Below are 14,735 nucleotides of genomic sequence, written 5' to 3' on the forward strand. Positions count from 1 at the left end.
CAAGAGGAATATTATCTCATTACATAAAATTTCATGGAATGCTGATCAGTAGGAGATTTCCTTGTGGGACAAAATTATTATTTCTTTTACACGGTATTCCCTTAAATACTTTATAATAATATTATACAAACAAAATTTTCGTACAAGCACTCCTAATAACTATTTTTCGATGAAATACTAATTATTTAAATTTATCATCTGTAGATCCACACATCAGTTTATATGAAAGATTTATATAAAAAATTATCCGTAAAATCATTTTAATTATTTTATCAGAAACATGGAGGGTGACCGTATACCATCCTCGTGACAAATACAGTAAAGCTGGAGCGTTGATCGTGGGACGCGTATAGTCATTAATTTATGGTGCGCTTAAAGTTTGCCACGTGTCATATCCGTGTCAAATAACTAGGCGCCGAAATATAGACGCTGGCCCACGCGATTCTCGTTGAATTGATGGTATCTATCCTTTTCTTCAATTAATTGCCATACCTTGATTTACAGTGGTTTTTCAAATCACGGTACAACTTATTTTCAAACTATTTTTATTTGAAATCATATTTAAATAATTTTTTTATTTTTAATATTACCACATTAAAATATCAAAAAAAAAAACAAGCATAGCCTTACTGCCACTAGGGTGAAGCAGTAGATTTTGTTGGGTTATTGAAGGACTGGCAGGGTATTTAATATTATGAAATTGATTATTTTTAAATGATTTTTTATTTAAAAATACATATAAATAATATTTTTTATTTTTGAATTCAACTTTAACCTTTGCATATCAAAATAATTTAAAATTAAAAAAAAATAAATTAAAAAAAAATAATTTTTTTCGAGAATGCGTGGTGACAAGCTCTCTGTAATAAATCTTAAAAAAAGGGGGCGGCGCGTGACGAAGTATACATACAGCAAAAGAAAAAAGCTGCCCACTTAGCTTTTATTTATTTATATATTGGTTAAATGGATTGGCAATTTATTTTATTGTATCCATTGAAAGAATAGAAAAATTATTAAAGGGGAACCTCTTTTTGGCCCAAAAAAGTCTCAATAATCATTATTTTGGCCGTAATGATGCACCCTTTTCCCTCGTATTGTGCTTGACATCTATACACTGCTGCTCATGTACTCCTTTTGATTACTGCTTTGTTTCCAGTTTTTTATTATCACAGTTTTTGCACTTTATCCCTCTCTCAAGACTCCATAGTTTCTTGTCCAAAGTTTATGAATTTATCTTGGACTAATCTATTTGGAAGTCTTGCAGAGGGGATAAAGTGCCCAGAATCATTCTAGATGCAATAATTAAATTAGGGCTGCTGTTTTTTTTGTGAAAACGTCTATGGTTTAATATACTTCTTTCGATCTGGTGAAGATGTTTCCACCTTGGCGGATCCTTTGGCTTTCCTACTGATTAATGATACAGGCAAGACACTTGAATGGCTATCATTCACCTTATTAATCAACAATTCTGTTTTCTAAGAGATGTTTGTGAAGATAAAATAATATATTTTTTAAAAATTTATTATCAATATCATTTAATGAACAAGATTTTTGAAAACCGTACCCTCCCTTCCTAATCTCAGCATACCCTTAGACATGGTTAAATTTTCATTATTTTAAATCAAAATGGGAAAAAATCTGAGAAGAAAGAAGGTTCTGAAATCGACCATGCAAAGATCGAGAGTCACATATTGCTGTAAAATCAGACAAACATACTCCTTTCATTATATGCTTTTCATTCTCCATAAGGTTTTTTCTTTTTTAGTTTCGGAAGTATATAATGTTGTCCGAGGAGGAACAATCCATGGTCCTAAAAAATGATGAAAAAAAATTACATCATATGCGAAATAAAACATGCCGAAATTTAGTATTTTTTTATATATATAAATAGACTGTACAATTTTACAAGGCAACAATAACGATTACTATTATAATTACAACACAACTAAAATTAGAAATAACGACATGAATAGATGAAGTAGGAGGTGGGTGCGTTCAAAAAACCTGTCTACATAAGAACAGCTCAACACTGCTCATTCTCCAATAAAATGACCTCCCGTTTCTCTTTCTGCTCCTCCCTACTCTCTGTCTGCTCACATTATCCTTTTGCTCTCTCTCTCAGCCCCCCAACGCTCCAAGAGATAAAGACACTCTCCTTCCTCCACCCTCTTCTCTACAATATATACCCCTACATTCACGCTCACAGTTGAGAGCTCAGTCTTTCATTTCAGTCAAGAAAAGAACTTTCTTTCTCTGTTTTGTTCCCAAAGGAAAACACACCAATAACAAAAAAGAAAAAAAATGGCGTGCTCTTATCTTTGTACTTGTTCTCTCTTAATCTGCTCCCTACTTGCTTTTCTTGTTTCTGGGTCTCAAATTCAAAAAACTTTTTTGCCTGTTATATCCTTTGATGAAGGATACACCCAACTTTTTGGTGATGATAATCTGGCCATTCACAGAGATGGAAAGACAGTCCATTTATCATTGGATGAGAGGACAGGTACTTATCCTTCCATGGTTTCTATCTTGGGGTTTAGAGTTATGTTTTATCTTTTGCTTCTTTGTGTTGGCTTTCATTGGGAGTTTCCTTGTGGTTTTTTATATGCAGGGTCTGGATTTGCTTCTCAAGACTTGTACTTACATGGATACTTCAGTGCTTCTATCAAGTTGCCTGCAGATTACACTGCTGGAGTTGTGGTTGCTTTTTATGTGAGTAGCAATACTGATTAAGAACTAGTGTGTGTTTCAAATAAATAAATAAACGGAGGTTTTATAATTTGATCATTTGATTGGTTATTTCTCAGACCTAGATTGATTCCTTTTCTTTCTTTTCACCGGGACTGTCCTTCCTAGTTTTATGCCTTGGTTGTGTTACAGAAACTCTGATTGGTGCTTCTTTGATTTACAGTTTTTGGGCCTCATGCTAAGCTTGAAAATCTGATCAAAACTCAAACAACCTCATTTTCAGGGGTTTGTTGTTAACTGATTTTAAGGTTCATGTCTAAGCTTTATTTTAGGAAGGCTGAAAAATTACAAATTACTCATGATTGCCATTTTTTCCACAAAATGTTACCGTTTCTTTAGTATCTAGCAAGTAAAGTAAGCTGATCTCATGAGCATGCTAATTTTCAATAAATTTCAAAAATTTGATCAAATATTGTAATCCTTAATCCATCGAAGAAAACTTATGAAAAAAAAATATCTTAAAACATGTTCGCTACCTGTCTTGACAGATGTCAAATGGTGACATATTCGAGAAGAACCATGATGAAATTGACTTCGAGTTCTTGGGTAACATAAGAGGCAAAGATTGGAGGATACAGACAAACATTTATGGCAACGGCAGCACCAGCGTAGGCAGAGAAGAGAGATACAGCCTCTGGTTTGATCCCTCTGATGATTTTCATCAGTACAGCATTCTCTGGACTGATTCTCAGATCACGTAAGCAAAAAAACCCACTTCCACATCTTTCTTTCTTTGTTTACCTTTGTTCTTTTTAATTATTATGTTGATGTTGTTTGTTGCCTTTACAGCGTTTTAAAGGCTTTGCATTACCATTTAACCATTAATGACCTCATGGTCTACATGGTATGGAATTTACCGTTTTAGGGGTACTGGTGTTGATGCATCTGCTGTATGGTATAGGCAATGTGCTTCCTTTTACGTGATTAGCAGAGAAAGCTCTCTGTTCTTTTTACCTGTGATGACATTCGCTAGTTTCAACAGAACCAGTTTTGGCATGGCTAAAATTTAGCAAACATCTTTTTTTTGGGATTTTTGAGAGAAGTTAGATTTAATTTGAGATAAGGATCTATACAAACGCTGATGTGATGGAGCATGACCCTGTAGTTTACTTGAGATAACTAATTGATTTTTTAGGGAAAGACCAAAATAACATCCAATCTTGTCAGATACATTAACTATATTATATTTGTTTTCTAAAATTTTCTCATTTACCTATTGCAACGTTACTGGCTTTCTGTTTTTACATACGAACAGGAAGTACGGATTTAGATTTAGGTTGGATTAATCGTGACTGGTGTTTTGACCGTCGCTCTAACCTGTGTTTTTTTTTTTTGCTTAGATTTTATGTGGACAACGTTCCTATTAGAGAGTTTAAAAGAACAGAATCTATGGGGGGAGATTTCCCTTCCAAGCCAATGTCTTTGTATGCAACAATATGGGACGGGTCTGGTTGGGCTACCAATGGAGGCAAATACAGAGTTAATTACAAATATGCCCCCTATGTCACCGAATTTTCAGACCTTGTTCTGCATGGTTGTGCTGTCGATCCAATTGAGCAGTTCCCAAAATGTGATAATACAGAGAGTTCTGAAGCGATTCCCACCGGTGTCACAACTGTGCAAAGAATTAAGATGGAGAGTTTTAGGGCCAAGTTTATGACATATTCCTATTGCTATGATCGGGTTCGGTACAAGGTTCCTCCATCAGAGTGTGTAATTAATCCCAAAGAAGCAGACCGGCTCAAATCTTTCGACCCTGTTACCTTTGGCGGAGGGCGCCGCCACCATGGGAAAAGACACCACCGGAGTCGGGCAGGTCATGTTGAGGCCATCTCCATTTGAGGAATGCTATGGTTCGCATCGTCATGTTATTGCCATCTTAATCTTATTACATTTATGCTATGATTTAGTTGGGGTCATTTGTTTTTTGTGAATAGAGAAAAAGAGCATGGATTCTTATCGAGGGTGGTGATACAGAGAGTTGTGGTTATTTATGGTTGATGGTGGGTGGGTGGGTATGTGTATAGTTCATACCTTTAGTTTTCCAGCAGTTCATTTCATCATTGATGTTTGCTCTGGGCTTTATTACAAAAATGAATTTGGTGATGATTTTTCTGTACTATTTTGACACCCTCGCGGGTTAAATAAAATATACTAGGCATTTGGACTTCCTCCGTATGTATATGTACAGGGCATTGTATGGATTTTGGTTGTTTTTTGCACTAAAATGAATGTCATCAAGCGTCATGTTTGGTGTCCAATATTTTATTTTGTTTTCTTTTATTTTTGTCCAGCTAAAAAACATTTTCTGGTCGGAATCCACCGGATTATGTTTTCAAGGTTCAGAATCTGGGCCCCCTCGTCTGTATTGTCTCATGCATATTTTTAAAGGTCATACTTGTCAACTTCGGAGGACATTTTGTCTATGGTTGGTTGGAATCCAAAGTCGTTTGGATGTGACGAGTGGCGAAGGCAACCTTGTTGAAAATGGCAGAATGTTGGCCTTGGTTCACATCCATGGAGCGGGTCTCAAGATTCTCTGTTTTGCAGAGGGATACTGGGTTTTCTTAGAAGTTGGATGGTACACGGACTAAATAGTGTTTTACAAAAATAAAAATCAATTACTTTTTTTCTGTTTTTAAATAATTTGGTTTGCTGATTTTAGAAGTAATTTTTAAAAAATATTATTTCAATATATTTTTAAACAAAAAAAACACTTAAAAAAACAATTTCTACTACAATCTAAACACCCTTTAAATTCCCACATGTTACGTCAGTAACAGAGTTAATTAAATTTGTATACAACTGAACATCTTCAACAACACTGAAATCATTTGTCAAAGATGAGGAAAAAGCGTTGTGTGAACAACGATCGACAAATTCTTAGATTTCTTTTTTCCCGAGCACCAACAAAAGCCCTCGATTTTCTTGCTTTCTAGTGTCAATTTTTCGGCAAAAGATGAGAAGGAAAGCTCAAGGATACATCCAGAGTAGGGCTGGCAACATGGAGGATTTATTTTAGCCACCTCGGCGTGGTTTTCCATTCCAGTCGGGATCAGACTTGGCCCTCGCAATTAGGTGTCCTGTAAACTCTATGATTGGTTGCTTTAAAGCTGCAAATATTGTTCATCCATCACTCTGAGGATAAAGCACCGAATTAATAAAGAAGCTAATGGTTTTTTCCAAAATAAATTATAAGTACACAAAATAGAAAGCACATCCCTGAAGAGAGGACAAGGTTGGGCAGATTGGCTGATTAGATTAGCAAACCAATTAGGAAACTGGCTTTAAATTCGACTAAAGTAACCAAATAAGTTGAGCATTATTATGAAAACGCAATCAGTAAAGCCAAGGACCGTGTGGATCAGTTCCCCTTTTGTCATTCGTTTCTGCGCCATATCTTGCCCTTTCAATGTGAAAATGTTACCGTAATTTATCTGAAACTTGGGGGTGTTCTTCTGATTTTGCTTCTAATTGCTTGTCTTTTAAAAAATATTTTTATATATTTTCATGTAAAAATATATTTTAAAAAACATCATATATTACAATTCCAAACACTTCATTGGAGTTGAGTAATATTTTCTTAGCACGTGTTTATTTAAGTGCTAATGCCGTGTTTTTTTAAAAAATAAAATTTATTTTATTTGTTTTAAATTAAAATTTTTAATATTTTTATATTATTTTGATGCACTATATAAAAAATTATATTATTTTAATATATTTTTAAACAAAAATATATTTTAAAAAACAATCCTAAGCAACAATAGCTTAAATACCATAATCCAACCCCGTTAAAAAAAGAAAAAAAAAAAGAAGGTAAAGATGAAAAGTAAGTAACAAATTGATACAAGGAGATCATATCCAAGATTCTGAGATAATCAATCAATCATTCATGGCCAACCATGTTTGCAGCTGACTTTGGGGAATCTTCTACCTAACTGATCAAAAACTTTGTAGGAACGGATATATCCTTGTCTGGAAAACTTGGAGGCGCGTCCGTCTGACAGACAAACTTGTTAGCTTCCCACTCCAAGAATATATCTGTTGCAAAATATTAATTGATTTATTTAATAAAAATAAATCATTCTCTGATAGGATTTTAAACAAATCATTTAAATTAAAATTACACCATCATAGCATATTATTTTGTCGCGAAAACTTCCTATGATTCGAGATTCTTGATGCTCATATGCATGTGGAGCTTATTGCGAGAGTTCAGTTTATTATTCTTTATGTATTGAAAAGCAGATGGTGAGTAATAAAGCTTTAGGTTTTTAGATTGTGTTTGGTGTGGGGTAAACAATTTTAAAAGGAAGATTTCAAGGGTGTAAAAAATGTTAAGGAATAAGGTAATACACAGGATGCTTAGTTGAAGGTAAGAGAAATATAAATAATAGAGGGCCTTGAAAAAAAATCAAATTTTAATTGTAAAGAATTAAATAATATATATTTGTGCTTTAAAATGGCGTTGAAGTTTTTTTTCTTAAAGAGAGAAGGGCATAAAATCCAAGATTTCTTTATCCATCCCCCACAAGATTGATGTTTAACCTTTATTTTGAGATTAAATCTTAACGTTCATGTAAATTTCTCCTTTCTCCAAATTTGTTCCAAGCATAAGTCAACAGGATAAAAAAATTATTAGAGTAAATTTATGCTTCCTCGATCCTCCTAGCTAGCAGGCATATCCTTAATTTTATCGGTTCAATCGCAAGGAAAAAGTTCCATGATCATAATGGAATTAAAAGCTAGAGAAGTGGTTTTCTGAAAGTTCTTGGAAGCCTCGGACCACAAAGGTTTTGGGTGGCCAAGAGATAATTGGTGTCGATCACAGCTGGAAAATAAGAACCAGCTTTGCAAAAAAATATCACAAGCACTCGTTACCGATTTTTTCCCAAAAAAAAATCAGGTGGAAAGGATTGCTTTGGAATAAAAATTGTTTACTATCCTATCTGACCCTCCAATATTGCAAGGCTAGCCAATTCGGACATTGATGAATCATAAATAAATTCTCGAGTCAATTGACTCACAAAGTTGCTATCGTTCTTGCCAACTAATTTTTGCAACTAATTATTTTTAAATATAATATTATTGGATGTTAAAACCATAGTTGTCAATCTTGAGATTTAATCTAGTAAAGTAATATATAGATCACTAAATCAACTCATTTTATTTAATAAGAAACTAAAATAATATTGTTTTTATTTTTTATATATATCTTAAATTGAATTGATTGGTTTGTTATTGTTGAATATTAATGACCAAAAATGTTATTTTTTTTCATATTATATAATTATTTATAAAATAATTATTAATATTATCATAAAACACTCTAACTTTTTTGAAAATTATGAAATAATTAAATAAATAAATAATACAATGAACAATGTGTTTGAGTCTAGCAAAGCAATAGTTTCGTTTACAAATGAATTATCTAAAAAACTAAAAGGCATGTGTATTTTATTGTAATTCAATCTATAGTAAAATATATCTTGAGTTATAGTAAAATTATCTTTGTAGCCTTTGGTCCAAACAAATTAAACCTTTTAGATTAGGATGTTGATATTTTATTATTTTTTGCACAAAAAGAATACTATTTTGCCTCCAAAATCAACAATATATAGAATTGTTTACCAATAACTTTCTTATATATCTTCACTTAAGTTTCTTTACAATAAAAATACATATTTACTTCAAAAGTAAAATAAAATCATGCATTTGTATAAGAGTGTTTTAGAGTTTTTGAATTTTAATTTACACTGCAGTTATTTTTTTACCTTGAAAGAGACATAACATAAATTTAGCATTTTGGGGTATTTTTGTACTTTATATGGGTATTTGTGTAATTATTAGGGTCATAAGGGGTATTTAGGTATTTTTCACATTTGTTTCCAAATATTTTATTGCTTAAAGCTATTGAAATGTGCTCGACACCCCCTAGTGCGTAGGTGGCGTCTGTGTCATTCATGCAACGCACGTGATGCCATCTAATGGATGTAATTGACCTTTTGCTGTCTTTCTAGATATGTCATCATATCCTTTTCTATCTAGAATAGCACGTGATAGTTGACAATGATTGAATTGTCGCTATTGATTGTTTGACTTTTTTTCTTTTCTTTTATCTTTCTTGATATTGTATGTAACTTTTTGCCTTTTATAAGTCTTTTAAAATATAGATTTATTTTTTATTTATTTAAATAAAAAAATTTCACAAACACAATTAAATACATTTCTTATTTTATATAATTAAATATCTTGCTTTAACAGAATTTTCAATTTACATTTTGAATCTTTTATATAAAAAAAAAACATATGGAAGCAATTTGTATACCCAATATTTTTTTGAAAAAAAAAATTATAAGCGGGTTATATGGTTAGTAATTAATTATGACTATAGCCAGGTCACTGTGATGCTTCTCAGCTGCTTAATGTACCAGCCTCTATCATATTATATAGCACGTCACGTGCATGCTATATAACACAATCACGCGCACACACTCGATTAAAAAAACCCGGTTAAAATAATTTAATTGCTCTTCACGAGAATAGAATTGCTTACCTTCTCCATATTTTCTGAGCAGTAATATCGTATGCTATACTAACCAAGCTACCTAATTCCCAACCATCATTGATTTGTGGAGAGGCCATGGTCTCTCTCTATATATATATATATGTAACCTCGCCTGGAGAAATCATACTGGTCAATGGATCAAATAAAAGGCAGAGTATGTGTCACCGGAGCTTCTGGTTATCTAGCTTCTTGGCTTGTCAAGAGACTTCTCTTATCAGGATATCACGTCACTGGAACAGTTAGAGATCCAGGTTAGTCACATCTCAAGAAAAATAAAATCCTAGCTATACCCTGTGATCTTCCCTCGAATCAATCTAGCAATGGAGGAGGAGGAGGAGCCATTAAGATATAGCGTTACACTATTATTATCCCTCAAATAACTTTGACATGCATGTGCAGAAAATGAGAAGAAAGTAGCGCATCTTTGGAGACTGGAAGGAGCGAAGGAGAGACTCCGATTGGTGAAGGCTGATCTAATGGAAGAGGGTAGCTTCGATGATGCAATCATGGAATGCCGTGGTGTCTTCCACACTGCTTCCCCTGTTCTCAAACCATCATCTGATCCAAAGGCAAGCACGCTCGAATAACGATGGCTATATATATCTCCTTAAGTAGTTAATGATCTCTACACGCGCGCGCTTAATTTAGTTCATATATATTGCTACTCTCCCTTTTCTTCTAAAACATGGTGGCACATATAAAATGGATATCTCCAAGCCATCCACCATAATCACTCATTTGATATTTCACTACAGGCAGAAATTTTGGAACCGGCTATCGAGGGCACGTTGAATGTGCTCCGTTCCTGCAAGAGGAGCCCGTCTCTAAAACGGGTGATTCTCACCTCATCCTCTTCGACCTTGCGAGTAAGAGATGATTTCGACTCCAACATACCTCTCGACGAGTCATCTTGGAGCTCTGTCGAACTCTGTGAGAGACTGCAGGTAATCTTTTTATGAATTATGACAATTTTTTTAAGAACTTGTTGCACTACAAATGAAATCTAATAAAGGGAAAAAAAGAAATAAACGATAGGGAATTTGGCTATGTTCGAACATGTCATTAAATTAATTTTGATATCTTACCTCATCTTCAAATACATGCACATGGTAAACTAATCCTACTCCATGAAAGATATGGTATGCTCTGTCAAAAACTCTTGCTGAGAAGGCAGCGTGGGAATTCTGCAATGGCAATGGCATTGATTTGATTACTGTTCTACCATCGTTCGTGATTGGACCTAGTTTGTCCCCTGATTTAAGTTCCACTACATCCGATGTTCTTGGCTTACTTACAGGTACTTTATTTTCCTATTTATAATTTCAATATTTATCCATGTTAATGGTGTGTATGGCTCATCGATCACACTGATATAACTCTCCTTTCAATATTTATAATTTCAATATTTATCCATGTTAATGGTGTGTATGGCTCATCGATCACACTGATATAACTCTCCTTTCATGATTACAACGTTAATCTTCTAGCTTGGTTTCCGAACATTGATATCTAACAGGAGAATCGGAGAAATTTCATTGGCATGGAAGAATGGGCTACGTCCACATTGATGACGTGGCACTGTGCCACATCCTCTTTTACGAGGATGAAACTGCGGGGGGGCGATATCTTTGTAGCTCGATCGTGCTGGACAACGATGAATTAGCGTCCTTTCTATCACAACGTTATCCTTCACTGCCTGTCCCAAAGAGGTTAACACTCTAATTAAGTATTGTTTATGTCTTAATTAATATATACAGCACATATAAGTTATAGGATTATTCATTAATTAATTACAAAAGGTCATAAATGCTAATGCCTAATGCTCATGTGGTTGTTCTTTTTATAGACAAATTATCGACTAGTTCATTAAGATATATATTAATTAAATGATGTGAACTCACCATGGAATAATTAATTAATTTTAAATCATCGAGTGGGGATTCTCAGGTTTGAGCAACTAAAGAGACCGTACTACGAATTCGACACCTCAAGGCTGGAGAGATTAGGGTTCAAGTTCAAGCCAATCCAAGAAATGTTCGATGATTGCATTGCTTCGCTTGTGGAACAAGGCCATCTCTCTTCGTTCAGCCTGGCTATAAATTAATTTTTAATTAATTAAGACGTGCTCATGAGTTCGACCGCAGAGAACTGCTGGCCAGCTAAAATATGTACTGAACTTGCAATTTAATTATGCTAAATAATAATTAAGAAGAGCAGTTGAAATAATGGAGATGTGATGTGATTTATATGAAAGCCAAAACTCTTATTTGCTTGGTTAGAATATTTATTATATATTAACTAGTTATTTTGCCCTCCCATTATCCTAAAATGATTATTTAAATATTATAATATCTTAAAATGATGATTTAAATATTATAAAAACCTCGTTTTGTTTTGTTCATGTAAACTCAATGGGCACATCCTATAATTTAAAGCCCCATTTGTTTTCTCTCATTTTTGCTACAATTAAAAAATTATCGTGGCAAAGAGATTAACAGTGGATGGTGAGATATTTTCTATAGAATAATTCAATGCAATACTCGTGTCTTTTGATAACACTGGGAGAGAGAGTTCGGAATTATTTAGAATTGCATTACAAAATTATTTAAAAAAATATTATTTTAATATATTTTTTAGATAAAAAACACTTTAAAATTAATCATTACTATATTTTTAAATATTTAATTCTAGAAAACAATACGAGCATGTCTAAATTATCAATTATTAATTATAAATGCCATTTTATACTAAGATAATTTTAAAAATACTTCATTGATTGCAAAAATTAATTCAAAATTAACTACTTTAATTTAAAAAAATAGGATAAAGATTAGTGTTGAAATGAATAGTTATATGTTTTTTTCACAAACCTGTTTCTCGTGGAAAATTAAAGGAGACACCAAACCTTTTTTATTGTTTTGGAAGCCGGATGTGGTGGAAGGATGTGAGAGATCGCACGATATGAAAGTAACTCTTTAATTGAAATTAATTAGGTTTTAGTTTCAGCATTTATCGCAATCAAGTTTGTAGAATGGAAAGTTGAAAAGGTGCATAAACAAAATGTTAGCATAGGAAATTAAAGTGAAGATTTAGAGATTTAAGATAATTATTAAATATTATAATATCTTGATTTTAAAATAATAAAAAAAGAGTAAAAAGTAAAAATACTAAGATGGTTGTGGATGTACCGGGTTAGATGCAGAGTGTATAAAAAACTCTGCATCTAACCCGAAATTAGATGCTATAAGCGGCGGTTTGCTTCACCCGAAATTAGCTGGAAAACTTAGGTTTATGGATTATCTAGATGAGGAACAAAGGCGTGCAATAACAATGAAGAGCTCGTCGATAGCTCTTCGTTATAAAGATTATCCGATAAACCTCATAGATCCCCCTGGTCATATGGATTTTTGTAGTGAGGTTTCAACTGCTGCGAGGTTGAGTGGCGGGGCATTGGTTTTGGTTGATGCTGTTGAAGGGATGCATATACAGAAGCATGCTGTTTTGCGACAAGCTTGGATTGAAAAGCTTACACCTTGTTTAGTGCTTAATAAGATTGATAGGGTGATTTGTGAATTGAAATTGAGTCCTATGGAAGCTTATAATCGCTTGTTGAAGATTGTTCATGAGGTGAATGGCATAATGAGTGCGTATAAGTCAGAAGTATTTGTCCGGTTTGGATTCTATACTTGCTGGACCAGCTGGTGAGAGAGGAGATGAGAATCTTGAGTTTATAGAGGAGGATGACGAGGACAATTTTCAACCTCAGAAAGGGAATGTGGCGTTTGTTTGTGCACTGGATGGGTGGGGATTTGGTATTCGGGAGTTTTCTGAGTTTTATGCGTCTAAGCTTGGAGCGAGTTCAGATGCATTGCAGAAGGCACCTCTTGTGTCCTATGAAGAGACCACTGAGGGAGAAGCATCCAATATGTTAGATAGCATAAATCATCTAGCAGAAGCTAAGATTATGTTGAGAAGATGACTTCGAACGGAAGATGTGTTGTTCGTGTGGAAGTCCTGAAACTTCCACCTGCACTAACAAAGGTGCTTGATGAAAGCACTGATATACTTGGAGATATTATGAAGGTAAGCTGGGGCAGACAAATAGCAACATGGAAGCAGAGACTTCAGGCATTGTGCAAGCTGAGAATCCTATTGAAGTTCTCAAAAAACGTATTATGGATGTTCTGGAGAGTGACGTGTCTTGGAGTGATAATGAAAAGGAATACAAACTAAAGTGGCAAAAGTTTCTTTAAGCGGATCTGGGCATTTGAACCAAGACAGATTGGCCCCGACATCCTCTTCACTCCGGATTCCAAAAGCTCAAGTAATGATTCCTATGCTTTTATACGGGGTTCCCCTCTTGTATCCAGAACAGTGTAGTGTCTGGATTTCAACTAGCAACAGCAGCTGGCCTCATATGTGATGAACCCATGTGGGGATTGACTTTTGTTATTGAGGCTTGCATATCTCCCTTGGCTGAACAGTCCGAGTCTAACCAACAATCTGAGCAGTACGCGATCTTTGCCAGACAAGTGATGGCAGCTATTAAAGATGCATGTAGAGCAGCCGTACTTCAGAAGAAACCTTGGCTTGTTGAAGCGGTGTACTTTTGTGAGTTGACCACACCGAGTATTTGGGTTCTATGCATGCTGTGCTTAATCGGAAACGAGCCCGAGTCTCAAAGGAGGAAATGCAGGAGGGATCCCCACTTTTCACAGTTCATGCATACATCCCAGTTTCTGAAAGCTTTGATTTTGATGAACATCTTAGGAGATCGACCGCGGGTGCTGCAAGTGCTCTTCTTGTACTATCTCATGGGGAAGCACTTTCTGAGGATCCCTTCTTTATACCAAAAACAGGAGGAGATTGAAGAGTTTGGAGATGGTTCTAGTGTTCTTCCCAACACAGTAAGAAAGCTCATTGATGCTGCAAGGCGGCGGAAGGGCCTTCCTGTGGAAGAAAAGGTTGTCCAGCATGCAACTAAACAGAGGACACTGGCTCCTAAAGTGTAGAATTTATCACCCAAATTCTGTTACTAGCTTGAAACGAATGGACATACTTTTTGTGCACTCTTTCCATTACTGAACCTCTTTTTTTTTCGATATAAAAATGTCAATTCTTTGATGTTCACATGGTTATAGTCTAAGCTCAGCTTTTATTGTTGCTTGAAGTTTACTTTTCTTCCTGGAATTACATTTTTTCCCCTTTAGGTCTGGTCTAAGTATGCTGCGATTGGAAAATGATGGCGGTTTCCTGAAATTTGAGTTGAAATTCGAGCTGGAAGTCCTGTATTAGATTTATTAGTGATGCAGAGAAACCTACCTTTGTCGTTGCATGATAGTGATCGAAATCGATGATATGGCAATATTTTGTTGGGCCGGCATATTTTCTGTGAAATGCAAACTGTGCTTTGCTAACAACG

At 34.5% G+C, this 14,735-nt stretch overlaps 2 protein-coding genes and 1 pseudogene across 2 annotated transcripts; all 3 read left to right on the forward strand.

Moving 5' to 3' along the window:
• Window positions 1–2,022: 2,022 nt before the first annotated feature.
• On the forward strand, window positions 2,023–4,916 carry LOC118054526 (probable xyloglucan endotransglucosylase/hydrolase protein 28). The gene is made up of 4 exons (XM_035066162.2): window positions 2,023–2,500; window positions 2,609–2,709; window positions 3,234–3,442; window positions 4,086–4,916. Exons 1-4 carry the CDS (start codon window positions 2,302–2,304, stop codon window positions 4,585–4,587), a joined length of 1,011 nt encoding a protein of 336 aa, XP_034922053.1. The 5' UTR covers window positions 2,023–2,301; the 3' UTR covers window positions 4,588–4,916.
• A 4,469-nt stretch (window positions 4,917–9,385) lies between these two features.
• Window positions 9,386–11,619, forward strand: LOC118054534 (tetraketide alpha-pyrone reductase 1). The gene is made up of 6 exons (XM_035066174.2): window positions 9,386–9,564; window positions 9,713–9,882; window positions 10,069–10,257; window positions 10,448–10,610; window positions 10,830–11,022; window positions 11,261–11,619. The coding sequence occupies exons 1-6, from the start codon at window positions 9,447–9,449 to the stop codon at window positions 11,415–11,417; spliced, it is 990 nt and encodes a 329-aa protein (XP_034922065.1). The 5' UTR covers window positions 9,386–9,446; the 3' UTR covers window positions 11,418–11,619.
• A 985-nt stretch (window positions 11,620–12,604) lies between these two features.
• Window positions 12,605–14,443, forward strand: LOC118053864 (uncharacterized; annotated as a pseudogene).
• The last annotated feature ends 292 nt before the right edge of the window (window positions 14,444–14,735 follow it).

The sequence above is a fragment of the Populus alba genome, chromosome 8 (genome assembly GCF_005239225.2).
Source record: "Populus alba chromosome 8, ASM523922v2, whole genome shotgun sequence".
Classification (NCBI taxonomy): domain Eukaryota; kingdom Viridiplantae; phylum Streptophyta; class Magnoliopsida; order Malpighiales; family Salicaceae; genus Populus; species Populus alba.